The 27,794-nt window shown below is 42.8% G+C and overlaps 2 protein-coding genes across 3 annotated transcripts in view; one reads left to right on the top strand and one right to left on the bottom strand.

The window, feature by feature from the left end:
* ETFDH (electron transfer flavoprotein dehydrogenase) overlaps window positions 1–13,273 on the top strand; it is a 39,223-nt gene extending 25,950 nt beyond the window's left edge. For both annotated transcript variants that reach the window (XM_052654553.1, XM_052654554.1), the window contains exons 7-13: window positions 3,495–3,641; window positions 5,336–5,476; window positions 6,640–6,783; window positions 8,693–8,861; window positions 10,727–10,909; window positions 11,176–11,397; window positions 12,926–13,273. In XM_052654553.1, the coding sequence (XP_052510513.1) occupies window positions 3,495–3,641; window positions 5,336–5,476; window positions 6,640–6,783; window positions 8,693–8,861; window positions 10,727–10,909; window positions 11,176–11,397; window positions 12,926–13,089 (1,170 nt within the window). In that variant the 3' untranslated portion in view covers window positions 13,090–13,273. The remainder of the gene's footprint in view (window positions 1–3,494; window positions 3,642–5,335; window positions 5,477–6,639; window positions 6,784–8,692; window positions 8,862–10,726; window positions 10,910–11,175; window positions 11,398–12,925) is intronic.
* A 342-nt stretch (window positions 13,274–13,615) lies between these two features.
* Window positions 13,616–27,008, bottom strand: PPID (peptidylprolyl isomerase D). The gene is made up of 10 exons (XM_052654424.1): window positions 26,701–27,008; window positions 24,676–24,816; window positions 22,279–22,385; window positions 20,121–20,309; window positions 19,178–19,300; window positions 18,288–18,394; window positions 16,479–16,620; window positions 14,843–14,929; window positions 14,702–14,744; window positions 13,616–14,000 (listed from the first exon to the last, which is right to left on the bottom strand). The coding sequence occupies exons 1-10, from the start codon at window positions 26,783–26,785 to the stop codon at window positions 13,912–13,914; spliced, it is 1,113 nt and encodes a 370-aa protein (XP_052510384.1). The 5' UTR covers window positions 26,786–27,008; the 3' UTR covers window positions 13,616–13,911.
* Between the last annotated feature and the right edge of the window lie 786 nt (window positions 27,009–27,794).

Raw genomic sequence — 27,794 nt, 5'->3', positions numbered from 1 at the left:
ACCCTCTCCTGGTCTTCCTGGTGTTTCATGGGCCCCCTTCTGCCTTTGCCTGCTCATCCTCTGCCGCCCCCACCCTGCCCATCCTCCAAGTATCTGGGCTCTAGGCTTCACTGTGCCTGTATTTTCTCCCTAGTGGCCTCATTTGGTGACACAACTTTAAACACCGCTCCCCCAAGTCCCAGAATTATTGTCCAGCTGCTCACTCAGTAGCTCTAATCTTAGATCTATCAGGCTTCTTACTGTCACAATTCTTTTTTTTTTTTAAGTCTTACTCGTTTGTGTGTTTTTGGCTGCTTTGGGTCTTTGTTGCTGCGTGAGGACTTTGCTCTCGTTGCGGCGAGTGGGTGCTACTCTTGATTGCAGTGCGTGGGCTCCCCTCATTGCAGTGGCTTCTCTTGTGGAGCGCAGGCTCTAAGGCATGCAGGCTTCAGGAGCTGTAGCTCCCAGGGTCTAAAGCAGAGGCTCAGTAGTTGTGGCACATGGGCTTAGTTGTTACGCAGCATGTGGGATCCTCACGGACCAGGAATCGAACCCGCATCTCCTGCATTGGCATATGGATTCTTTACTGCTAAGCCACCAGGGAAGCCCCTTGTCCGAATCCTGATGTGGGTGTTGTCACATTTCAGAGGTTAAGTGACTTGCCCAGGGTCAGACCCCTGTTAGGCAGTGGGGCTGGGGTTGGAATAGAGGTGGTATGACTCCAGGACTGCCTCTTGCATACACAGGGGTGTGTTGCCTCTAAGAGGAAGTGGAAATATACTGAGGAGTACTTTAGTTCACTGAGATTGAATTGTTGTGGCGTAAGTTAAGCTGGATAAACTGCATGTCTATCTGGAAGCAGATAGGGTTGGACTTTCATTTTATAAAAATTCTGATGACTTCTTAAAACAATTTTAGAAAAGTTAGAACTCTAGGTTATAATTACAACCTAGGTGTAAGGTAAGCCATCCTATAACAGAAATTAGAAACCTATAAGAGACAGGCCTTTTTAAATGACTTAAAAATTAAGCACTTTTTTGGTATTTTTGGTATACTGCAGATAAGCAGTAGATTGGGGAAAATAATTTGAGTGCCAGTAATATCAAAGAGCACTTATGCATTGACAAGAAAAACAGAGAACATGTTAGAAAAACAGGCAGAATCTTAAAAAATAACAATGGACAGAAGAGCAGATCCAGGTGAGCACTGACCAGGAGGCAGGTCTTTAGACGTCTCTTGTCCAGGGTCTGCGGCTCCCAGGCTAGCTCATCATAGAGACCCTTCCTGCTCCCCCAGTGACGCGGCTCTTCCCCAGAACCCCTGCCACCGCCATGCTCTCCTCCACGCATGCAGTCACACTTGGTCGTTGTATACCCACATAGTTACTGATATTTAGTCCTGGCCCTGTGCCTCACCTCAGGGAAGGAATGGTGCTTTTCTGTCCTCTCTTCCCCAGTGCCTAGCATAGAACCTGGTACACTGGATGCATTCAGTTAATAGTTCTTGAATCAAAAAGAAAAAGATGCTGAAGAGACTAATCAGGAAAATGGAAATTAGCATAGCAATGCGTTAGTACTACCCTTAGCAAAAACATAAGAAGAAAAGGTATGGGCATGCCCGGTGGCTCAGTGGTAAAGAATCCGCCTGCCGATACAGGAGGTGCAGGTTTGATCCCTGGAGAGGGAAATGGCAACCCACTCCAGTGTTCTTGCCTGGAGAAGCCCTGGTGAGCTACAGTCCATGGGGTCACAAAGAGTCAAACACAGCTGAGCACACACACACACACATACTGTCATGAGCTGGAAATAGGGAAAGTGTCTTCTTACATACTGCGGGCAGGAATGTGACTTGTTCAGACTCTAGGGAAGACATTCTTGGGACAGCTAGTAAAATTAAAGTAGGTGTGTCCAGGAGGAGCAGTGCCACTCCTAGAAACCTAACCTACAGAAACAGAAGCACCGACGTTGTAAGGGCACGTATACAGGGTGTATGTTTTATAACACGCTGTTCATCACAAATGAACTGGAAACAGTGAATGCCTGTTACCTATTAGCAGAAGAACCAACCTGTGGTGTTCCCACATGGAAAGACTTGAGCCACACAGTCACTTGGGAGATTTCCATGAAGGGCTATGATGAGAAAATAAGATGCACAAAAAGTTGGATTATATGATCGTATTTTTGTGACATCAAGAACCAGAAAAGTTTCGGTGTATATGTAAGATCTCAGTACATAGGTGTGTGTATATATTTGGGTAACACTCCACATGCTAGGTTCTTAGCATGGTTTATGGATGGTGAAGTGTAGTAAGAGGAAGACAAAAGCAAATTCAGAGGTACTAAGCAGAGTTATTTATAGGGTGCACGTGCGGTGGATGACACACAAGACAAGCACAGAGTTACCAGTAAATGTAAAAAGTGTTCACACTCCCAGTAATGGAAGTTCCTGATTGATTCATCCCCTCCTCCCCACACATTTCTCCTTTGGTAATCATGGGTTTGTCTTCAAAGTCTGTGAATCTATTTCTGTTGTGTAAATAAGTTCATTTGTATCATTTTTTAAAAATTAGATTCCACCTATGAGTGGCACCAGGTGATGGTTGTTTTTCTGTCTGACTTACTGAACTTAGAATGATCATCCCTGGGTCCATCCATGTTGCTGCAAATGGTATTATTTCATTCTTTTGTATGGCTGAGAAATGTTTCTTCGTGTGTATGCACCACATCTTCTTTATCCTTTCATCTGTTGGTGGACATTTAAGTTGCTTCCATGTCTTGGCTAATGTAAACAGTGCTGCAATGAGTATAGGAGTGCTTCCATCCTTTTGAATTAAGAGTTTTCTCCAGATTTATGCACAAGTGTGGGATTGCTGGATCATACGGTCGCTCTGTTTTTAGTTTCTTAAGGAATCTCCATACTGTTCTCCATAGTGGCTGCACAGTTTACAGTCCCATCAACAGTGTAGGAGAGTTTCCTTTTCCCCACACCCTCTCCAGCATTTGTTATTTGCAGACTTTTTGATGATGGCCCTGCTGACTGGTGTGAGGTAAAAAATGTTCTTTAATGATAGAAGTTTCAGGTATCCAGTGTTACAATTCAACATCTGTATACACTGGCAAGTGACAGCCACCCCAAGCCTGGTTACCATCTGTCACCAGTTGACCCCCTTCATCCATTTTGCCCTTCCCCCTCACTTCTTACTGTACATTTATTTGTAGGTAATGGGAAGAGGGAACATGCTCTGTTTGTTTGTTTGTTTGTTTTAATTCTTACAAACTTAACCATTCAATCAAGTACTTTTGAAGTGAAAAAGTAAATATAATAAAGACACAAGATATTGATTGACTGCCTTATAAATTTAAATTCCACTTATAACAGCAATTAGTTTTACTCCTAAAGTTATATATTTGTACCTTCTCTTCTATATCTAAATCATGTTCAGTTCAAAACCAACCAGAATGTGAACATTTTAAAAACTGTCAAATGTTGTAATTTAACATGTTCTTATTTCTTAGACAACTTTCGAGCGGGGACTGGAACTACATGCTAAAGTCACAATTTTTGCAGAGGGCTGCCACGGACACCTGGCCAAGCAGCTGTACAGGAAGTTCGACTTAAGGGCCAACTGCGAGCCTCAGACCTATGGAATCGGGCTGAAGGAGGTACCTGCATTTGCTGGTGTAATTTTAATGTGGCAAGATGAAGCTTACACTTGTTTGTATTGTCATGTAATTATTATTAATCAGAAATGTTCATAATGACTGAAAATATTTGGGATATTTTTCAAGAGGCTTTCCTGATGGCTTAGACAGTAAAGCATCTGTCTGCAATGCAGGAGACCCGGGTTCAGTCCTTGGGTTGGGAAGATCCCTGCAGAAGGAAATGGCAGCCCACTCCAGTACTCTTGCCTGGAAAAATCCCATGGATGGAGGAGCCTGGTGGGCTACAGTCCATGGGGTCACAAAGAGTCGGACACGACTAAGCAACTTCACTTTCTTTCAAGGGGCTAAAGAATATAACTAATCAAATTTCACTATTATATAAATTGTGTCTGCACGTTCTATATGTTTTGTCAAATGTTGATTGAAATAAGTCTTGAATTTGAAAATATTTGTGACATTAATTTTTTTCATTGTAATTCCATTTCCCTAATGGAATTTGACCTGTTATCCATATGCTCTTTGTAAGATGACCACATCCTATAAGAATTGCTTATTCAAAATTATAATGTAAAAATAACTTAGTTTATAGAGTACTCACTCAATATATTTAATGTGCAGCATATATTTTTATTAGGTTAAATGGATATTTTCTTAGTTTATCCAATCTCTAGTCTGATTTCCCAAACCTTAGGTTTATTAGCATAAGAGTTTCATTATAATTCTTTTGTTAAAAATATTTTTGGGGGTAAAACTCAGAAAGGTTCAAATACTGTACATAACTAGATTTGTTATATTGTGAATAAGGGCTTGTTTTGGCGGATTTCTTCCCTTGTAGCTCAGTTGGTAAAGAATCCGCCTGCAATCCAGGAGACCCTGGTTCGATTCCTGGGTCGGGAAGATCCTCTGGAGAAGGAATAGGCTACCCACTCCAGTGTTCTTGGGCTTCCCTTGTGGCTCAGCTGGTAAAGAATCTGCCTGCAATGTGGGAGACCTGGGTTGGATCCCTGGGTTGGAAAGATCCCTTGGAGAAGGGAAAGGCTACCCTCTCCAGTATTCTGGCCTGGAGAATTCCATGGACTGTATAGTCCATGGGGTCACAAACAGTCAGACACGACTGAGCGACCTCACTTGGCAGATTGCACTTAACACTTTGTGATGTCACATAAAGTCTGATTTTTAGATAGTATTTCACATGAAAACTGTATATAAAATTTAGACCTTACCCTTCTGAAAGTAGGATGATCGATTTGCTTCAGGTGGGGAGAAGGCAGTGCAGGAGGAAATAAACTTTTTTCTACTGAAAAATAGCATCTGTCCTGTAAAGTAGCAGCTCTGACATGCAGGGCTCAGTGCACTTTGTGAGGCAAGCACTCCTGCGTGGCCCCCACCTGGATCCAGGTGTAGGTGGCTACCAGCACCTCATCCCCTCTATGGCGTTTCCTACAAACATGAACACCTTACCCATTTGAGAACCTGGTTAGTGTCTTAAACATTCCTGAATTTCCTAACTCGTTTCTTTACTTCCATTCATCCCTGCAGTTTGCTGGGATGTTTGAAATGCCTTCTATGTGTTTCTCTTATTACAGTTTTCCACTTGTTGCTTCATAAATAAAACATAAAACTTAGCAGCTTTTGTACGTGTGGTGACATAAAAATATCTAAATAATACACTAAGACCTTTTTTTTTTTTTAAGCTATGGGTTATTGATGAGAAGAAGTGGAAACCTGGGAGAGTGGATCACACCGTCGGCTGGCCCCTGGACAGGCACACCTATGGGGGCTCGTTCCTCTACCACCTAAATGAAGGGGAGCCCTTGGTAGCACTTGGCTTTGTGGTGAGTCATATGCCCATGATGGGAAGTTCCACTGTGAGAGTCAGTGTTCCTCAGTGTTACAAAACCAGGGTGTCACATCTGAAGACTGTGAAAGGCTGATCACTTAAAGCTTCCTTTCTGCTTTATCCATGCATGAAATGCTTATGGCTGTTGTCAACATCAGTCCACTTCTGCTACACGCCAGACCCTGTGCTGGGTGCTTCCCTGGGAATGCTGTCCCATAAGATTGCCATGAAGTCTGTCCATCCTTATTTTACTTATGGGAAACCTCAAGTTCACATAGGCGAAACAACCTTCCCAAACACACCCAATTAAGTGACAGAGGCAGGACTCCCGCCCAAACCTGTCCTACCTGAAGCCTGTGTCCGCCAAGGCATACCATCACTGGAAATGCAGTCCACACCAGGTTTGAACCTGTAACTTTTTAACAGGAACCTTTTCTCCCCCTTGGTCACTTACATCTTTGCAATAAATTATATCTTGACCATTACAGGGAATGGAAAAACAATATGAGTCACTGCACCTTGCCATTGGTTGCAGCTTTATAGTTCAATGTCGATTAGACTTGTGCATGATAGGTTAAATTTGTGCACTATTGGTGTGTTCAGTGCATTCCTTTTGTTTATTTTTTATAGTGATTTAATCTCAGAGCAAAAAAGCTTGGTTATTAATTTCAGCACTTCATAATACCATGTAAAATATAACCTCTGATATTTCTTGCCCTCTTTATAAATATGATTATATTCGGTTTCTTAATTTTTGCCTCAGTGTACTATATAAAGCTTATTAGTTGATTTCTAGAGTTGGTGTTGATAAATGAATAATAAATTATTACAACTCCTTTTGTAGACATATAATGCATGACACCTACCTACAAATATTTTTTAATTTTAATTTTGATTTAGAGAGTACAGTAATTTATTAATATGTTCTAAGTATTTTAAGTTTGCAAGTTATAAAAACATGGTATGTATTGTTTACCCTTCTTTTCCAAGGAAATTTTATTCAAATTATTTAATTAAATTTGGATCATTGCATATATTTCTCTAAGTCCTTTGAGAATAAGACTTTTAATGTATATGTTTTCAGATAAATAATTGCCCATACTTCATCTTGATATAATTTGAAATAGCAATGTCTGATTTAAATATAAACATTTTAAGGTTGGTCTGGACTATCAAAACCCGTACCTTAGTCCATTTAGAGAGTTTCAAAGGTGGAAACACCACCCCAGCATCCAGCCAACACTGGAAGGTGGGAAGAGGATTGCCTATGGAGCCAGAGCACTCAATGAAGGTGGCCTTCAGGTAACTCTGCCTTCTTTTTTATTCCTTATTTCTGTATTGGGGAATGCAATGTCGAAACATGAGGTCACAACTCTAGGTGAACAATAGAAAGTTATCTCATAGGGAGAAAATGTAAGTAACCCAGCAAAGCACCCTAGCGTTTATAAAACTGTACCTACCACACCAGAGTTAAATAAAGTATACCATGGATTTGGTTTTAAGGATATACTTGTTTCGAGAGAAAAATTAATTCATCTCAACTACCTAGTAATATCCATGCCCTTTAAGTGGCCTCTGTTAAGTTTTTACCCTTATTTGTCCTATTATAGTATATGCTCAAAATTAGAACTACTTCAGAAATTGGGTATCTTTTTTAATCTATTGTAAAAGTAACAAATAGATCATAGAAAATTGAGAAAAGTTAACCTTAAGTGAAGTTCTAAATACATTCATAAAGTCAAGTAAAATCACAACTAAATTATGAATGAAATTGCTAGAGTTCTAAAATAACACTGTCCCTAAGTTCCATTGCTACAGGATTACCACTCATGAGGTTTTTATTTCTAGAGTAGTTACTCATTTGCAGTAATTTTTGTTAAATTCCCTGTGTTCAAGCCCATTAAACTCCTTTGAATAATGTCCACAATAGCTACTGCCACCCTAATGCTACTCTTTCATTTCTAGTATAAAGGCTTCTGTATACTCAGCAGTACATACAGATTCGCATTTACATCATCTGCCTGTTCACTTCAACGCCCCGGATGATCTTTAGATGGGCAGGAAGAGATGATCCGCCCCCGCCCTGCACACACGCACACTTCTTACCTAAACTTTTCTGATTTAACTAGTCAGAAATTCGGAAACTCCCATTAAGTTTTTGAAGACCCTTAAGACGCAAAAATTGGGAACATTGGATTTTATTTTGAGTATTACAAGTGTTATTTTGAGTATAACAAATATTACATGACTTTTTATTTCTCTTTCCTCTGTACCAAAGCTTTCTAATTAGAAAGCTTCATCTGGCAGACTGTCACCAGTTCAGTTCAGTTCAGTTCAGTTGCTCAGTCGTGTCCAACTCTTTGCGACCCCATGAATCGCAGCACGCCGGGCCTCCCTGTCTATCACCATCTCCCGCACCCACCACTTTCTCAGCAGAGACTCATGGCGTACTTTAAGAAGCTTCCAGAGAAGGAAATATTACATGATGAGGAAAGAGCCACTGTCTCTTTTTTCATTTTTACTCTGTAGATTAGATTACAGTACATTTTCCCGTGCTAACTATCCACAACTTAGCTGCTACATTCTGGGACTAAACCAAAACATCACCACCTTTGATTACATTGTTTTTCATTAGAAATGTATACGGAGGTCCAATTGTCTTAAGATTTATTTTGGAAATTTAGTTTACTCATAGGTTAAGTAAAATATATTATTTAGGGTGGTAGCTAATTGTGGTGATGCCATGATTACAGTCTAGGTTTCCATCCCTGAACATCAAGGTAAAACAAAAGGGCACGTAGAGTTAAGATAACATTCTTGGTAAATCCTGTGTTACCCAGAATGGCTATAAAAGCAGATCACAATTTACATAATAGTCTTTCAGGTTTAGAGAATATTTTTAATTATGACATGGGTATGTATAAATAACATTTTATTTAAGTGTTGATCTGGTCTTACATATTTCTCATGTCATGGGGAGGGAGATGGAAAAATCCTTAATAGAAAAAGAGTGACAGTTCTGATCCTCATTTTCATGGAAGGGGAAAAACTGCTTTTGCTCCGATTTTTCCTTTAACTATATTCATTCTCATGTAATTTTTTTTTTTTCAGTTTTTCTCTACAGCTTTAAAAGAGGCTGTAGTGTGGAGTTTTTAGTTTTAGAGTGTTTGTTGAATCTGAACTAACAAATGCGCTTTCTTTCTTTCCTCAGTCTATACCAAAGCTCACCTTCCCTGGGGGTTTACTTATTGGTTGTAGCCCTGGTTTCATGAATGTTCCCAAGATCAAAGGCACTCACACAGCAATGAAAAGTGGTATTTTGGCAGCAGAATCTATTTTTAATCAACTAACTAATGAAAATCTCCAATCAAAGACGATAGGTAAGAACTTCCTATGTATTCTCAGGTTCTTCACAGGGACATTTAAAAAGAAGCTATTTAAACATACACTCAGTGTGCACATAGAGGACAATAAATACAATTAAGAATCTTGCTCTTTATGTTTATTTCACTGGGTACTGGAAGATGCTTACTGTGTCTGTCCCTTTACACAAAGCACAGAGATGCGTGCTGGGCAAAGAAACCACTCACAGTGAGCGAGGTTTTTATGGACACCTTCTAGTTTATGAACGTGGAAGGTGGAGCAGCACCTGTGGTGTCCTGGCCCCAGGAACACGATCAGCATGAGGACCCCACATCACATCACACACACGCCCCCAGATGTTTGTTCCTGGGCAGGCAGAGGAGTCATGGCTGCAGGCTCCACAGGCCTGGCCCAAGGACCCCTCAGGAGACCGTTGATCTGAGGACAGCCTCTTCTCAGGCAGTCTCATCTCCTCCCCAAGAATGGCGGGACCTGCCCCACCCTCTGCCTTCACCTCCTTTCACTCTCCTTTCTGGTCCTGTTACTGCTTCCCAGGTCCTGGGAGTGCCAGGCACCCCTGAGTTCCCTGCACCTCTGCTCAGATCTCTCTAGTGGCTCCATGTTGATGAGTGAATCTGCAGCACACACACACACACACATACATACACACACAGCACGCCCAGCCCCAGCCCCTCTTGCCATATGGTATTTTCCACCTTTCAGCAGAATCAATCAACTTTATCTCCTGCCTCCTGGATGGAAAATCAAGAGCAGGGGCTTCATTCCCTGTGAACCACAAACAACAGTAGCAACTCAGTTCTTGATTTACGCTCTACTCCATAGAGTCCAGTAACGTGATGCTTGCCCAGTAGGTTGTACCTTCAGGTGTCCTGGAGGCGTGGAGGCCTGGGCAGGGGGAAGGGGGAGGAGCTGCAGGGGACAGAATCCTCACCAAGGGTGTGTCCCAGGGGTGCTCTCACTGCACACGGGGTGCCATACCGGAAGGGTGGAGTGAGCAGGTCATCAAGACCAGGGGGAGCAGTGGGGCTGCTCACCATGGAGCTCACAGGAGGTAACCAGAACTAAGACATCCTGCTAGACGTTAAATGCAAGCCCTGAGCTTTAGGCATTGTCAGATGTTGTCATTTCCGAGGGCTATCACAACAAAGCACCACAGACTGGGCGGCTTGCTTGTTCTGAGTTCCCCACGCCAGCAATGGGAAGTGAAGGTGTTGGCAGGACCACTCCCTCTCCAGGTTGGTTTCCAGCTTCCGGGAGCCCTTGGCATTCTTGGCTCCTGGCACAGCAACTCCAGCCTCTGCCCTGGCTTCCTCTGAAGTCTTCTCTGTGTGTGCCATCTTGTTAAAACACCCAAGGAGGGCCCAGTCCACTCCAGTATAACCTCGTTTTAACTCATTACACCAGCAGCGATTACACCTATTCTGACTCCATCTGAGACAACCCAGCGTGACCCTGTCTGAGACACCTCAGGGTTACGACATCAAAATGCCTCTCGGGGTGGGTACAGTGCAACCCATAGCAGGTAGGAGGGTTTCACTGATCAGTTCTGAAATTTCTCACGTTCATAAGTAGCATGAGCTCTCTTAGCTTCCTTTTCAGGTTCACTGAATTTTGAAACTTATTTCCCATGCTACCAGTTTGGCCTTACTGCCTTGCCTGTTAACACCGCATCAAATGGGTTCTTTTGGGGTGATTTATGTATAAATTTGTGTATAAAATATTCTTCAAGTGTAGTCTTATGTGACCACCTGCTTTTTGTAATTACGTAAGATGCATCACTTATTTTGGTAGCCAAGTACCTTGACAGTAAGACTCCTTGAGGCAATTTAACACAATATTTCTTTTTTTTTTTAATAAAAAGGGCTTGATGTAACTGAGTACGAGGACAATTTGAAGAAGTCGTGGGTGTGGAAAGAGCTCTATTCTGTCAGGAACATCCGACCGTCCTGCCACAGCATCCTGGGTGTGTACGGAGGGATGATTTACACTGGAATCTTCTACTGGATATTCAGGGGGATGGAGCCCTGGACTCTGAAACATAAAGGTAATCCTGGCCCCTATGAGCATGAGCATTAGTTATTAACTCGGGAACAGGATCCAGTCAGTGGAAAGAAGGGGAATTTTCTTACTTTACTGTTCTAAACTTGCCATATGAGAGAAATTAATTCAGAGTCGAGAGAACAGGGTATTGTTTTAAGAGGGCTAAAATCTTGCTTCTTCAGTATAATGTTTACAAGTTATTAAATGTCTAAGGAAGTACTTGAAAATTAATTCTATTTTTACTAAAAATCTTCCTCAAAACTTTGGAAGGGTCTGACTCAGATAAGCTCAAGCCAGCCAAGGACTGCACACCCATTGAGTATCCAAAACCAGACGGGCAGATCAGTTTCGACCTTCTGTCATCCGTGGCTCTGAGTGGTACCAACCATGAACACGACCAGCCAGCACATCTGACCTTGAAAGATGACAGCGTGCCTGTCAACAGAAACCTGTCCATATATGACGGGCCCGAGCAGCGATTCTGCCCTGCAGGTTAGTACGTTCATTTCCACCTGTGCTCCAAGTATCTGCTTTAACACATCAAAAACAGGCTTCCATTATTTTAAGAAATTTCTCCTCCTATTGCTTAGAAACTGTAAATGACTCCTACATCTAGATTCCTTTCGAAAACCATTATTCTTACGGTTCTTACTCTCATTAGCAGTTTAGAGTAGGGATCTCTTAAGCCTAATTTAGACAGCATTTCTCAGAAAAATCGTTTACCCTCAGCCCAAGGTGAGGGTTGTGGGAAAAAGCACCAAACATCTCTCTCCATATTCATGCGACTTAAATCATTTTTGTCACAGCTGCTCCTGTCTGTGTGTATGCTCATGTTTAGTTGCTAACTTGTATATGACTGTTACCCCATTGAATGCAGCATACCAGGCTTCTGTCCTTCACTGTCTCCCAGTTTGCTTAAATTCACGTCCATCCAGTCCATGACGCTATCTAACCATCTCTGCCACCCTCTTCTTTTGCCAGCATCAAGGTTTTTTCCAAGAGTCAGCTCTTCACATCAGGTAGCCAATGTATTGGAGCTTCAGCTTTAGCATCGGTCCTTCCAGTGCATGTTCAGGGTTGATTTCCTTTAGGATTGACTGGTTTCTGTGCTGACATACACACGCACATATACACATATGGTATGAATGTAGATATCCTAAAATACTAGATTTTGGCCACATGCAGCCGAGGGAAATGCTTCTAGACTTTAAATCTATCATGGATACTGTATCTTTTAGTGCTAAGCTTTCAACTAGAATTACAGTAGGAAGTGGTCTCCAGTGGTGGTGAGACAGACAGTACTCAGGTGTGTGGAAACCAGTGTACTCTGGACAGGGGGAGGGCCGTGACCATCTCTGACTTTCGCTCCTAACCCTGTCATCTCACTGGCTTGTAAATTGAGGGTAAGAGTTGATCTTTGCAGCCATAGCCACATTCTTATGAGCAGATCTCATTTTATTGCACTTGGTGGATGTTGGGCTTTTTAAAAATTGAAGATCTGTGGCAGTTGTGCATTGAACAAGCCGACTGGCGCCATCTTCCCAACATTTGCTCACTTCACATGGCACATGAAATTCTTACAAAATTCCACTTTCTCATTATATTTGATATTGAGATCAGTGATCTCTGATGTTACTACTGTGACTGACTGAAGGCTCAGATAGTAACACTATAATGTAACTGCTACATACACTGGGAACAAAACCCCCATGATGCACTCTATTTCACTGTATTGTGGTGTCTCCTGTGCAGGCCTGTATATAACATCACATTCAGAAACTGCCCAATGAAGAGTTCCGTTGTTACTTACACCAGCTCAGCCACGTCCTGCCACACCTTCTGCTTTTATCATATCTGATTTAAAACAATAGCAAAGGCACACACCCAGATCTTTGTAATATTCCCTGTGGGTAAATGTTCCGTCAGCAAACCTCGTGGGTTTCTGTGACTAGTTTCTCCAGGACTTCAGCTTCTACTTTGAAGTTAGCTACTGCACCACGTTGTTTATTTTTCCTCACAGGCGTCTATGAATTTGTCCCTGTGGAACAAGGTGATGGATTTCGGCTACAGATAAATGCTCAGAACTGTGTGCACTGTAAAACATGTGATATTAAGGATCCAAGTCAGAACATTAACTGGGTGGTACCTGAAGGCGGAGGAGGCCCTGCATACAACGGAATGTAAACTGCAGCTGGCTTCAAGGTCTCTAAAACAGATGGCAAACTAATTCCAGTATTTGGAAGTTCACAGGTGTCAAAATATCTTAAAATATATTAGTGATCAGTATTCAAACAATAATTACCAGTGAAATCATTTTATAAGATTATGAATATTTCTCTTAAATAAAACTGTTAAGTGCTGAAGCATCTATTTACTTCTCCGATTCTTCCAAGATTCAGCACCAAAAGCAAGATACACCATCAGCCTGTAATGTACATTTATTTGACTTGTCACATTCAACACTTCATGTAAAGTGTGTATTATGTTGTAGACCAGAGGCTGGCATCCAGCCCACCACTCTTCTTACAAACAGTACGATGGAGCCCAGCAACGCCTCCTGGTTTACATGCTGTCAGTGGCTGCTTCTGAGCTCCAAGTGCAGAACTAAGTAGCTGAGACAGCAATGTCTGACCCTTTAGAGACGCCGGCCAGCCCAGAGCCTGTACTGCAGACAGACACATCAAAGAACTGAGAAAAACAATACACAGACTCAGGCTTTTGTCTGTTTATTCAAACACGATGTGTGTTTAGGAGTTTAAAAACAAGCTGGAAACACCATTATCCTTTGAATAATGCAGAGAGTCACTGAAGAGGGAATCGACACCATTGGAGTTTGTAACACTGGTATGTTAAACAGTAAGTCCCTATCCATATTCCTGGACTGTAAACACAGGGAACCGAAGTATCAGAGGGAGCACAGGAGGGATCACACCGAACAGACAAACCGTTTAACTGTCTTCCTCGCTCATACAATCAACACACACTTAAGCAAAACTGAATTCCTCATCAAGCAAACATTTTTGCATAAGCTGCCTTTTCTTTATCTTTCTGTGCCTTTATCTTTTGCTTGACCTTCAGCAATTCTGCCTGGATAGCTGTAAAATAAATATGGAGTATGAGTTATTTCTCAAAACATCCAAAAAATTAGGTTGACCAAATTGATGCTTTAGTATGGTTAAAAAAAAAAGATAAACCTCTTCTCCTGAAGAGTAACTGAGCCCTGTTAACAGAGCATGATTTAGAAGACTGTCCACAAAGAGAACCAACAATTACACGCAGATATGCCTTCTCCCTTCCGTTTAGAGGCGGCTCTAAAGTGCCTCCCCAGTTTCATTTACCAAAAGACTCAAGATATATTTCAATATCTAGACTGATGATCACTATTTGTAGTTGGTTTATTGGGAAAGCTTATTTTTGTCACAGCTTTCCAAAACTTTCCTACAACATATCCAGTAGCTATTCGGGATATGTCCACATTCAGCTTAAGGAATGGTCCCAAACATTAATTAAATCTGCCATAAATACTACCTTCTAATGCTGCTCCTTCATCTAGCATTACAGGACAGTAAAGCAAATAGTCCAGATACATGCAAATAAGTGTTCTGGACAGAGACTAGACTAAGCTGAGGGCAGGGCCCTGCCTCATTGCAGTGTGATTGGACCCTGGCCCCGTAACAGGCCTTCTGTAGCATCTGCTTAACAAATAAATCTCTTTAATGGCAAAGGGTACAGTGGCTCACAAGGATGAATTCTTAAAAGACAAAGTGAACTTTCACTCCAAAAACTGCCAACTTACCTTTATCTTCCGGTGCTATTTCCTGAGCTTTCTTAAGATCAGCCTTTAATTGGGAGAGAAACAAAAGAAAAAAAAATAACAGATTATGATTCATGAAAGCGGTTTGTTTTTTTTTAATTAAAATTTAGAACAAAGTTTTACCAATGCTTGATCATATTCTTTTAATCCTTGCCATCCTTGGGCTCTACGGTACAGTGCTTTGGTATTTGATGGGTCTATTTCAAGGGCCTACAAAAAAATTATAAAATCAGTTTTTTTTTTATCCAAACATTGAATACTAAATATATATCCTAGATTTCAATTTACTGTCAGCTCCAAATCAGTTCTTCACTGCTTTGTGACAACAACGCTAGACCCAGAGAGCCGCCTCTGCCTGCTGACAAGTTGTTTGGTCAGCAGAGGGCGTTAAGGGGACACGGGCAAGGAACCTGTGTCCTTTCCAGGCTTCTGCAGGCGGGCTCCTCAAGCACCCAACCTCCCTGCCATCCAGCGAGGCAAGGCCACCCCCTCCGCAGGGACTCTGGATCTCAGCCCGGCCCAGAGGGAGTGGGCACTCCTATGTTATACATACAGATGCACATATAAATACATGTGTACCTGCTGTTGCCATATTCCTCAGGGTTCTCTTTACTAGCCAACCTCCATTACTCCAATTCCCTTTTTAATCTATTTTATAGTAAACTTTCTCTACAGAAATTACTGTGTAATACCTATCTTCTGATTGGGCCCTAGCTGATAGGAAAAAATATTCTGAATAAAAATTTGTATATATTCATTTAAGCTGACATCGAAGTTTTTTGCAGAACATGAGTAACTTAATAGGCTTCTCCTCTGAAACATTTTAAAAATAATATATGTATTTATTTAACATCTTTTAAAGGTGAGCACTCAGATTTTACTGAAAAGGGTATATGACTTGCCTCGCAAAGGTCAAGAAAGCAATCCAGAGTGAAGAGCCACCTTGTCTTCTGCTGCCTACTCCCTTCTAAATACACTCTTACACCTTATTCCACCTACCCCATAAACTGGGACCTCATTTCATTTCTACTTGCTCGGACATAGCTGACCTGTGTACACCAATTAGTGGGCAATATACATAAAAATGACTGGAGGTGGTCCTTCTGAAATATATGTTCTCGTTTGAAAAACCTGATCAAACACACTGTCCTAACTACTATGCTTAAGGAGGGAGTGGGGCCACTTTCCAGCTCTCTCCGTCAGCACTGCTGACATCCCCGTGAAGGCAGGCAGCCTTCCTGTGTGTTCCAACAGCACTCATCCCCCCAGAAGAGTCCTGACAACCCTAAACTGAAACAGACTCCCTCTCCCACCAAGAAAATTCCTTGACGAGAGGGTCCGTCTTTCAATCAAAACACCTAAGCACCTATCAGCTGCTTAATCTGTGCCCAACACTGCGCTTAAAATGCTTTACACACATAACAGTCTTTATAACAGTCCCAGGAGGAAAGCAGTATTACCACTTAACACAAAGAAATTAAGATTCTAAAATTAAGAACCTCCTCAAAATCAAAAAGTGACAGTGGTCTAAGAGAAAAACCATGTCTGCTGACTGACTCCACAGCCACGTTCTTAATCATTCCTGGGTTTATCTTCCAATGTCTGGCACATAATAGATGCTCAACAGTTAATAAATGAGCTGGGAAAGACAGTATCTTCACGGGAAGTTAAGTGATTGCATGTTATAAACTAAATGAATGGTCTGAGAGGAAGAACTGAGATCCAAAATATTCAGATGTAAGAACATCAACAGACTCACCTCCAAACAGCTATCGACTGCGCCCTGCCAATCGGACATCTTCAGTTTGCAAGCGCCAATGTTCAGCACGCAGCTCAAAGCGACAGGCTGCAGCTTTGCTCCATCTGCGTCCTCAGCAGCAGCCCGGGAGCCTTCCACATACCTGGAGAACAGCCCCGTACAAGCAGCAAGCAACACCCCATTAAGACACTCTGCCTGTGACTCACTCATAACTCGTCAGTTTTGACATAAAAGTTCACTGATGCTAATATTAATACTCTTAATGACCACCATCTTTTTGTTAAATGCTTTCCTTTAGAAGATATTTTTTTTTGTTCCAACTTTTTTTTCCCAAAATGTTAAAAGACACCAACTTAAGAACAATCCCCAAACCTAAAGATTATATATACTATTAACACTTTTCTATTTGTAAAACGAAGGTTTTAGCAACCACTTTCCAATGTAAGTAGGTTTAGGACTAAGGCTGTCGTTGCAGGAGCGGGACTGGACCGGGAAAGGTGAGGAAACCCGCGGTGGTGACTCCAACTCACCCTTTACTGTAGCTCCCATGAAAGGGGCCCGGCAACAATGCATGTACCTGGTCCCGACAGTCTAGTCTCTAGTCTCCCTCAGAGAAAAGGATCTGGGCTCCTGAGAGAAACTCACATCTGGACAGGAGGTTACATATAAGGTGAGCCCGGACCATCTTGTGGCAGAAAGCAGGCAAGTGCCCACAGACTAAGAGGAACATGTCAGATGCTGCCAAGGGGCTTCCACTGGGCAAATCCAAAACCTTGCAGCATCAGAAAGAATGACGGGAACAGTATAATAGGCTGAACTGAAAATAATCCATGGATCTATAGTAATACTAAAAAAAAGGGGTAAGGAGTCCTTTCAAACCGAAGAATGACAGCTAGTAACTGCAGAATGGCTGGTAAAATCAGAAAATCACAGTTCTGCAAGCCTCAAGGTAGTAACTGATTCAGGCAAAGGTCTTCAGTGATGCTGAGACCACTGGATGAATTCCTAGAAACTCAGTCATACAATCTCACAGCACCACTGCACAGAGGACATCTTATTTATTTAAAAGGTAAAGGTACTTTTATAATAGAGACACATGACTAACACCACTTTAACCGAGTGCCAGAACTCAAAATAAGCCAAACTGCCTTGTGCCTTCAGGACATGATACAGAGGATACAGACACATCATCTATCCTCTTTAACCTCAAACTAATCTGGAGGAAGCAATAAAAACATACAGGTGATATTCCCTATGACAACTGGCCTAGACTCCACAAAATGGAAATGACTTAAAAGATTAAAGATTAGAGAAGCCTTAGAGACATAAAAACAAATGATACAATGGATACTGGAGTCAAAAAAACTTTGTGACAACTGGGGACTTTTGCATATGGATTACATAGTAGATAACAGTGTATCTATATTTGGGAGATGTTTTTATGCATCAAGAAAATGTCCTCATTTGGGTGGGAAATACTGATACTTGCTAAAGTATTGAGGGGTAAAGTGTCACGGTATCTACAACTTCCTTTCAAAATGATTCTGCAAAAATAAATGTGGCAGAAGTTAAAAATTGGTGAATGCAGATAAAGGTACATGAGTATTCATGTACTATTCTTAATTTTTCCATATTCTGAAATTTTTCAATTAAGAATCTGTAGGCAACTAAAAAAATGCAACTAAAATTTCAATATACCTGGTTATTCTCCAAGTAATAGGCCAAAAATACAAAAAGCAACTCCTGAATTTCACTTTGTAATTCAATTTATAAGTTCTTAAATGCAATTTATTAAAAATGTTTTATTACCTTAAAACTTTTGTGTATTTTTTAATGGCCATCTCCCAGTTCTGGGATTTGAAAAATGTATTTCCAATGTTTTTTAAGTCTTCTGATACTAATAAAATTTTATCTACCTGTAAAAAAGAAAGAATACAAATATGGGGGGTTTGAGTATGTAATGCAGTTTAGTCCCAAGTTCTATCTTTAAGACAGGCTGACAAAAAAAGCTCAAAATTTTAGCCCTGGGAATTCCCTGGTGGTGGTCAGGACTCTGCTTCCACTGCAGAGGGCGTGGTTCCACTCCTGATCGGAAAGCCAGGATGCCACGTGCCACATAGCATGACCAATAAATAAGTAAAATTTTAAAAATTTTACTACTAAATTTTCTTTAGCAGTTTGCCCAGTCTGAAAGCGTTTGTTAGTTGCTCAGTCGTGTCTGACTCTTTGAGGAGACTGTAGCCAACCAAGCTCCTCTGTCCATGGGATTCTCCAGGCAAGAATACTGGAGTGGATTGCCATGCCCTCTCCAGGGGATCTTCCCCACCCAGGGATCCAACTACTGGAGTGGATTGCCATGCCCTCTCCAGGGGATCTTCCCCACCCAGGGATCCAACTACTGGAGTGGATCGCCATGCCCTCTCCAGGGGATCTTCCCCACCCAGGGATCCAACTACTGGAGTGGATCGCCATGCCCTCTCCAGGGGATCTTCCCGACCCAGGGATCCAACTACTGGAGTGGATTGCCATGCCCTCTCCAGGGGATCTTCCCCACCCAGGGGTCCAACTACTGGAGTGGATCGCCATGCCCTCTCCAGGGGATCTTCCCAACCCAGGGATCCAACCCCAGTCTGCTGCATTGCAGGCAGATTCTTTACCATCTGAGCCACCAAGAAAGCCCAAAACCTTAAATGACTCACATCTTTTAAATCCACATCTGCGTCCTCGGGGAAATCTGGGTGACTGTCACCAGACCCATCCTTTGGGAATATTCCCCAATCATCTCCTTCTTTCAGTTCTCCGCATTCTGCAATAACGCACAACTGTAAAAATAACCCTCAATTGTAGAAGCGCACTACTACATTAATGATGATTTTTAAAAGGTCTGGGTTTAAAAGCTCTACGGCTGCAAGTCATGTGCAACACTGTCTACGTTCCTGGCGGCTCACCTGCTGTGACTGCAGTAACACGCTTTACACACTGGCAGGGGCACAGCAAATCCCTACTGTGGATGCACTCACTGCAGCCAGTACTCAGTGTACAGCGTGAGTGGACAGTTTCACCGTTCCCTCAGGTGTTGCGCATGCTTTCAACTGACTCTTCACTTTGCACACTGGGTGACAGCACACCCCCGCAGGTCTGACTCTCCAGTTCCCACTCCCAACCCTGTGGATGCAGGGTGTCTGAGATGGCTGTGGTGATCCACAGATATGTGGAACACAAGGATCTTTGCAGTGACAGGATCTAGTCCAAACCCTTCAGTAACTTATACAGGATGAGAAACCAGGTCAAGGAAAGTGAAATCACAAGAGCAAGGCTAGACCACAAGTTACATGGCAGAGGAGACCAAAGAACTCCTGGTTTCCTGCCCTCTCTGTACTCTGTGCCCGTAGTCACACCAACTCAAAGTTCTACAGGCTTAGGAGACTTCAGTTATCAAAATCAGCAAGACTGAAGTTAAAATAATAAGTCTCTTTAAACTGCCCTCATCTTTCCCACAGTAGAAAACAGCTTCAAAGAAAAAGCGGCAGGTCCAGGCTTCTAGAACAAGAGCCTTCTGGACATTTTTCAGCCAGCAATCACCCTTTTACTCACCCTTCTCTAATCCAGCAGCTAAGATAATATTACCATCTTGCTACTCACTTTGGCAGGTTTTTCACCTTTCACCTCCACATTTTCCAGAATCTTTGCCACACCCATTCCTTTAATCACTTGGCCAAACACTACATGCTTCCCATCCAAATGCGGAGTCGGAACGGTGGTGATGAAGAACTGGGAGCCGTTGGTGTTGCTGCCCGCATTGGCCATGCTCAGCAATCCCTCCTTGTCATGCTGCGGGAATAAACCATAAAGAAAACCAAGGTAAGAGTTCCCGCTCTACTCTACCAACCGTTCACAGGAAAGGAGGGGGCCGCTGGAATACCACTTAGAGCACATAACGTAGAGTGATTTTACTTCATTATCAAGTGTGACTTTAATTCACGAAACATGAGAGTACTTAACCACGTTTTAAACTTTAAGGAGAGCTTATGAAACTAAATTAAGATGAAACAGTGGGGGCAGGGGTGGTGCTCCTAAATCGATCACACTGAGAGCATGCTTGCACTTCATCAAGATGAAGATGCCACAGGAGGGAAGTCTAGTAATTCTGCTTCACCCTTTCTTATGACTGAGGCACATTTTTTCTGAAAGGCACTCAACAGTGTTCCCACTTTCGGGCCTACATTATGATTCTCTCGTCACACGTCAGCAAAGTTAGGCCCTTTCCTACTCTCCACTCATGTAACACTCATGTTAGCCCTCCCACCTGAAATGCCTTTTACCCCTAAACCCAAATCTAATCCAGCTCTCAAGACCACCAAGTGTGCAGAAGAATCATGTGTCCATGCAACAGCCCCTCTTTTTCTAAAATCTTATTTTTATTTTGGTTGCACTGGGTCTTCGTTGCTTTTGTGCAGGTTTTCTCTTGTGGCGAGTGGGCCGTTCTGTTGAGGTGCGCAGGCACCTCCTGGTGGCGGCTTCTCTCACTGCAGCGCACAGGCGCTGGGTGCGCAGGCTTCACTAGCTGCAGCACAGGGGCTCAGGAGCTGGGGCGAGTGGGCTTATTCGCTCTGTGGCATGTGGGGTCTTCCCGCGTCAGGGATCAAACCTGTGTCTCCTGCATTGGCAGGCGGATTCTTATCCACTACACCATGAGGGAAGTCTACCCCCTTTCTTTTGATCAACTTTTCCATCACATAAGCTGAGTTTTCATCCTTCTGGTACTTTCTTTCTCCCTTCCAAAAGTCTGGTGCTTTCCCCACAATATTAAATATTAACAACTTTATTTCCTCAGCCTCCTCATGCCTTCTTCCTTCCTCACTCATATCCCTCCCTCAAAGGCATCTGTATTTTAGTTCCTTCTAACCAAATCTCAGCCACCTGGAGAGGTCCAGTCTGCCTAGTTCATGCACCCATTCCCTCTTGATGTCTTCCCTAGTAATCCAGACCATAGGAGTCATACCTTTCTCCTGTAGTATACACAGGTCTTGGTCAACTTAGCATTTACTTGCATTTTATTACATTATTCAGTTACATTATACAGTTGCCCTGTGTGTCTTAATCTTGCCTTTTTGGCAAGATTTTATTCCTCATCATGAAGGTCTTTCCTTTTTATAAACTCTTTGGTGCCAGTGACTGTATTCGCTACAGGAAATAAACTGCTTAAAACACTGATGACATTTATTCTCAAATGATCCTAAACACCTTGCTCCTGTTCCCATTTCCAAAAACCCATGTTTACTTTTGCTCTTAGATGTCCACTGTCATGACTGAATGATACCACACCCTGACCGTGACCCCAGGGTCACTGAAATTAAGCAAGCACAGGCGTCACTAAGGTCCCTTAGGAGCCTGGACATTAACCAGATCCGCTAGTCCGCGAATGCCCTGACACCCCGGACATTAGCCATGGTTTTGCTGCTCTTCAAATTTAGGCATAAAGATGCACAACTTACCATCCCTCTAATAGGAACATTTTTCTTGGAAACAATTTTGCCATATGCTAGCCACCAATGAAAACTCACTGGCTTTACTGCAGTGTATAAACCTGAATCACACTAAATAGTTGTTGTATTTTTTGCCAATAAAATCATTGCCGGATGAGGTTTTTTTTCATATTAAAGATGTATATTTATAAATACGATACCTTTCACAAATAAAGGAGATCTAAGCACATCTGAGGCATTTATCCTAACTTGACAAGAATCCCAGACACATGACAACCTTTATTGTTAGCAACACACATTTTTGTCGACTTTACCTTATAATGGAAATTTTCATCTTCAAATTTTTCACCATAAATGCTTTCTCCACCTGTCCCATTCTGATTTGAGAAGTCTCCACCCTGAATCATAAATTTCTTAATAACTAAAAAAAAGGAAAATCAGCATTAGAAACTACAGTACAGATGACTACAGCAATGTTAACGAATGTGTGACAATAAAGACTACTTCTCTCCTGCTCTCTCCACCTATACGCACAACTTCAGGCTCTTAAAAAGCCTCTTCCCAATCCAAATCCCCACTAACACTCAGAGAATTAGTTCGTATGGCACCTCCCCTACAAACACTGTCAAACCTCAAGACTGGATCTACTAATTTTTCTCCCATAGTACCTTGACTCTACCTTTCTTTTATAATATGGATCATAACAATCTGTCTCTTCTAGCAAACAGTTAAGAACAGCAACACCGTTTTTCTTCCAGGGTAACCATGTGCATCGCTGGGCACATAATGGTTACTCAAAAATGCCTACTGAATAAACCAATTATTCCCAAGAGGCCTGTTACACTGTATTGGAATTACTTCTGCAAATGTTATTACTTAACACTGCCACCACATTCAGATTCCCCAGAACTCTGTATCTGCTTGTATGACACTCATGTAGTCAGGAGACACAGATGCATGATAAAGGGAAAAGATAAGGCAGAGCCTGGAAGAATCCATGTGTTTCCTGATGGGAAAGGTCACAGGGTGCCTTCTTCCGCCAGCCAAGAAAATGCAGCAACACGTGTACAATGTTGCTCCCCAGGAAAGCCCTTGAGGAACTCAGCACCCAAGGTTTCTACAGGGGCTCATCATGAAGGCACTCTCTGCCTAGCAGATACCAAAATTCCACCACATCCTCAAAAGGAAAGCAACTGTTCAGCATAAATCAAACTGTACAGTCTCAGCAGAGTAAGCCACCTTACGATTCAGAGAATGGCTAAGTGCTCTGACTTCAGGCAATTCCACCCTTGCAAGTAGATTTATGGACAGCAGTCTCAGGTTTGCAATGTTAACTCTTGTCCACAGACACTTTATTAGAATACAGGCAACTCCTTGATTTACTGCGCTTTGCAGATACTGTGGGTTTTTGTTTTCTAACTTGAAGGTTTTAGCAATTCTGCATCAGCAAGTCCATCAGTGCCATTTTTCCAACAGCATGTGCTCACTTCATGTCTCTGTGTCACATTTTGGTAATTCTTACAATATTTCTAACTTTTTCATTTTTATTTGCTACAGTGATCTGTGACCAGTGATTTTTGATGTTACTACTATAACTGTTCTGGCAGTTTTTTTAGCAATAAAGTATTAGATTAAGATATGTATTTTTCTCCAGATACAATGCTACTGTGCACTTTAATAGACTATAGTATCCGGCACATATAACTTTTATATGCACTGGGAAACCGGAACTTTGTAACTTGCTCTCTTACAACATTCACTTTATTGCAGTAGTCTGGAACCAAACCTGCAGTATCTCCCTGGTATGCTTATATTTGGGACTTCCCAAGTGGCACTTGTGGTAAAGAATCCACCTGCCAAGGAGGAGACACAGGAGATGCAGGTTCAATTCCTGGGTTGGAAAGATCCCTTGGAGAAGGAAATGGCAACCCACTCCAGTATTCTTGCTTAGAATATTCCATGGACAGGGGAGCCTAGTGGGCCACAGTCCATGGGGTCGCAGAGTTGGATCTGACTAAGCACAAACACACGTTTGTATTTTGATATTTTATTAAACATGAAAGTAAATCAACAGTTTAAGTAATCTAAAATCAATGTTAATTTTTTCTTAATCAAGTGTCTTTAAATACTTATGTAACTACAAATTAACTTATTTGTTTATTCATCAAATAAATATTAAGTGCCTACTCAATAACGATACTAGATGCTGAGGACAAAATGGTGAGAAGATGCAGTTCCTCAAATATGGAGCTACTCCATGGGGAGTACCAGCAAATCATCACTAAACTAAAGTATGACAACACAGTGAAAGGTCACCTTGTCATCACATGTCACACCAGGGATCCAAAATATGGAATCTTTAAGTCAGCTGTAGTCTTCCCAAGCAATCCTGCCCAAGAAGTAGGCATAACTTTTTGTCACCAGGCAGTCAAGCTACCCAAGCTCTATTTGTTTATCATGGCCACATCCTGGTGAAACAAGGGTAACCCATTTCTCAATAAATAAACCTTAGGACCCTGCCATAATTACTTCCACCTTTCACAGCCGAACATCTATGAAACTGACCTATAGTCTCAGATGTTAATGCATCCTTTTGAAACTAATAGGAATTTTAACTCTCACCCTCTCCTTAGTGTTTTCTTCCCTAACTCCCTAAGGAACAGGATTCAGTGACCTCTAAGAAGAATCAGATTCACAAAATGTATACATACTTCTATGGAAAGGACATCCTTTGAAATGAAGAGGTTTCCCAGTGGTGGGTCCAATGCCTTTTTCTCCTGTACATAACGCACGGAAATTTTCTGCAGTTTTGGGTACAATATCTGCAAACAATTCTAAGACAATTCGACCAACTGAAAGAAAAAATAAAATTGTGTCAGTATGCAAAACAACTAAATAAGCACATGATAGAAGAAATGGTAAAATTATGGTGACTGAAAAATACCAAGTTTTCTTTTTTTGGTCACTTTTCTAATATTCTAATTCAGTCTACCTAAATTGAGTATCATGTATCCAGATGACTTTAAAACAACTACTTTACTACATCTTACAAAAGATCATAAACAGTAGCCAGAAGATTAGCAGCATGTAAGGACACCATCATCCTCTGTCGCCCCCTTCTCCACCTGCCCTCAATCTTTCCCAGCATCAGGGTCTTTTCCAATGAGTCGGCTCTTCGCACCAGGTGGCCAAAGTATTGGATCTTCAGCATCAGTCCTTCCACTGAATGTTCAGGGTTCACTGATTAAATGGACATGAGTTTGAGCAAACTCCGGAAGATAGTGAAGGACAGGGAAACCTGGCATGCTGCAGTTCAGAGGGTCACAAAGTCAGACAAGACTTAGTGACAGAACAACAACAAAGGACACCATCATTTGATTGATTTTCTCTGACATGTGCGCATAATTTTAAATCACCAAATGACCAATAGAAGAAAATACAATATCCTCTGAGTGGTCAGGCTGGCCAAGTTTTAAGTGCAGCTGTGGTCTCTGTGCTCTGTGGAACCTGCCTAGTGCTGCCTCTGCAGCAAAACCTGAAAAAGTTGCCATTCTAGACAATTCCTAATGCAGGCAATAAACCCAGCACTAAATTTCAAAACAAAATGAACGCACACCTAAGTCTCCCTGCGTGTGTTTGCCTGCCTTCTCAGTAAACAAAGACTGTTGCAGCCATTAAGCCATCACATTATGCTGACCTGACACTGCCGAAGAGCCCGGAGGGAACTCAGTATGGAGACAAACAGGCTGCCCATTTCCAAGTCCACCTAGCAGTCACTTGCTGCAGCTACCCTGAACAGTGTACCCTGAGGAGACTAAGGATGGGAAAACATGGGATATTGGCCCCAGACAGCTGAGATGCACATCCAATGAATGATTTCAGTGAGCCCAGATTCTTACATCTTCCCATACAGAGAAAAGCCCTAAACTCCTCAACTAGAGACACCTGGTTTTCTTTAATAAACAGTAATCTTTTTTCGATGTTCCGACCACCTGGTCTTTGTTGCAAAAACTCCTATATACCTTGACTCCTTCCTCATCTCTTTGAACAGAGCTGAGATACTCTGTCCCAGGCTTAAGGGACAAGAGTTTTTTCCTTTAAAGCAGTTGTAACGTGTTCCAGAACAGGAGCAATTAAGCTACAAAGCAATGTGAGAATTCACAAGACCTGAGGCGCCTCCAAGCTGCTACTGTAGCCTAGGCAACCACACCGCCACACAGATCTCATTTTCCCCATGCCAAAACGGAGAAAATGTTCACCAATCTGAATGGATCAGTAGTAAAGAAGAATCAGTAGTAAAAAAGAAAAAAAGAAAACACGCAAAAGTCGCTTTAATTTATAGATAACATGGCAACTGCTGACATACATCACGTGGCGAAAGACATAGGGTGACGGGAGCCCACCAGACGCTTAACCTGGGGTTTTCAAAACAGGTTTTCGCCCTACAAACAAAATCATCTCGTTTTGTGCTAACTTCACGGTGCTAGGTGGCGGGCAGGTGCGGCCAAGTCGGGACAGATAAACCCAAAAGCTTCCAGCATTGCTCGAACAGAAATTTCCAGAAACTTCTCCACGCCCCAAGGCACCGGTACAAGGTCGCGGGCGCAACCCAGCCCAGAGGCCTGGACCAGTCCAGGTCCCATTGTGGGCAGCCGGCCCCCACCTCAGACCAGCCCCCTGCCCGAGCAGCGCTCCAGCCTCAGGGGCCCCCGACCCCGGGCGCCCCGCCTCCTCACCTCGCTCCCCTCCGATGTCCACGTCGAAGAAGACTCGAGGGTTACTGGGGTTGGAAGGCTTAGCCGGGGGGGATGGATACGACATTGTGGCTTTAGGGCGCGTGTACCACCACCTCCTAACACCCCGTGGTCTCCGTGCAGCTGGAACCCTAGTCTCAAGGCCCGCGAAGAACGGCGGCGCTGGTGAGCTGCTTCCGGCTGGGGTACGGAGGACACGGCTGACCTTCCGGCGCCGCCTCTCAACTTCCTGCGGCGCGGCCCGACTTCCGGCTGCGCGGCCCGACTTCCGGCTTCGCTGCCCTTGGAGTCCGCTGGTGCTTGAGCTCTAGTGGTCGGCTCTGCGCTTTCTCAGCCGGGTTTCTCCTCTTTTCTGGTTCACTGAAGCTGCAGGCCCAGTTGTTTTTATTCCTCTCGCTAGTGTTTTGGGAGAGCGTTGTCAGGCTGTCACCCCGTTCCACCTCGGGGCTTAGCTGTCAGGCGAGGGGCCGGCTGTCGAAAAATCCGTGTGTCTGGGAAACGGCTGGAAATGCTCACGTTGGGGGTCGTCAGAGGGTGGAGACGATGGCCCTCAGCACCCGCCTGGCGGCGCAGCAAGCCGCGGCGAGTCGCTGATCCCTGTGCGGTGGCGGCCGTGTTGTAAATCGATTCTCTTACTTGGCCATGTGAGCGGTGGCAGGAGGCCAGGCCGAAGATTCCTGGTTCAGCTGCTTTGTAGAGTGCCCGCTTTCCCTGGGGAGCTGTATTCAAGTTTCTGATTTCGCTGCATGACCGCACACTTCAGTTCAGTTCGGTTCAGTAGCTCAGTCGTGTCCGACTCTTTGCGACCCCATGAATCGCAGCACGCCAGGCCTTCCTGTCCATCACCAACTCCCTCACACTTACTTCTTGATAAAGCTTAATTCTGGAGACGAGTGGTGCTATGGTCCTTACCACTTCATAATATTCTCATTGTTTATTGACCTATTCGTCTGTCTTCTGCCGTTAAACTCCACGAAGACAGGAATTTGGTGTTCTTTTTTCTAACCTCAACACTTCTCACAGTGTCAGGCCCTGAGAATGTTTATATGAAAATGTCAAGAAATTTCATTTTCATA

This window comes from Budorcas taxicolor, chromosome 17 (assembly GCF_023091745.1).
Source record: "Budorcas taxicolor isolate Tak-1 chromosome 17, Takin1.1, whole genome shotgun sequence".
NCBI classification, from domain to species: domain Eukaryota; kingdom Metazoa; phylum Chordata; class Mammalia; order Artiodactyla; family Bovidae; genus Budorcas; species Budorcas taxicolor.
The sequence above is the reverse complement of the archived record's forward strand: the minus strand, read 5'-3'. Positions and strand labels throughout refer to the sequence as shown.

What these genes read in the sequence shown, in the direction of transcription:
- PPID (XM_052654424.1), bottom strand. Translation starts at nt 26,785, where the DNA reads ATGTCGTATCCATCCCCCCCGGCTAAGCCTTCCAACCCCAGTAACCCT. An exon ending in GGACATCGGAGGGGAGCGAG is followed by an intron (nt 24,817 to 26,700) that starts GTGAGGAGGCGG and finishes TTTTTCTTTCAG; the next exon opens with TTGGTCGAATTGTCTTAGAA. An exon ending in AAGGTGAAAAACCTGCCAAA is followed by an intron (nt 19,301 to 20,120) that starts GTGAGTAGCAAG and finishes TTATTTTTACAG; the next exon opens with TTGTGCGTTATTGCAGAATG.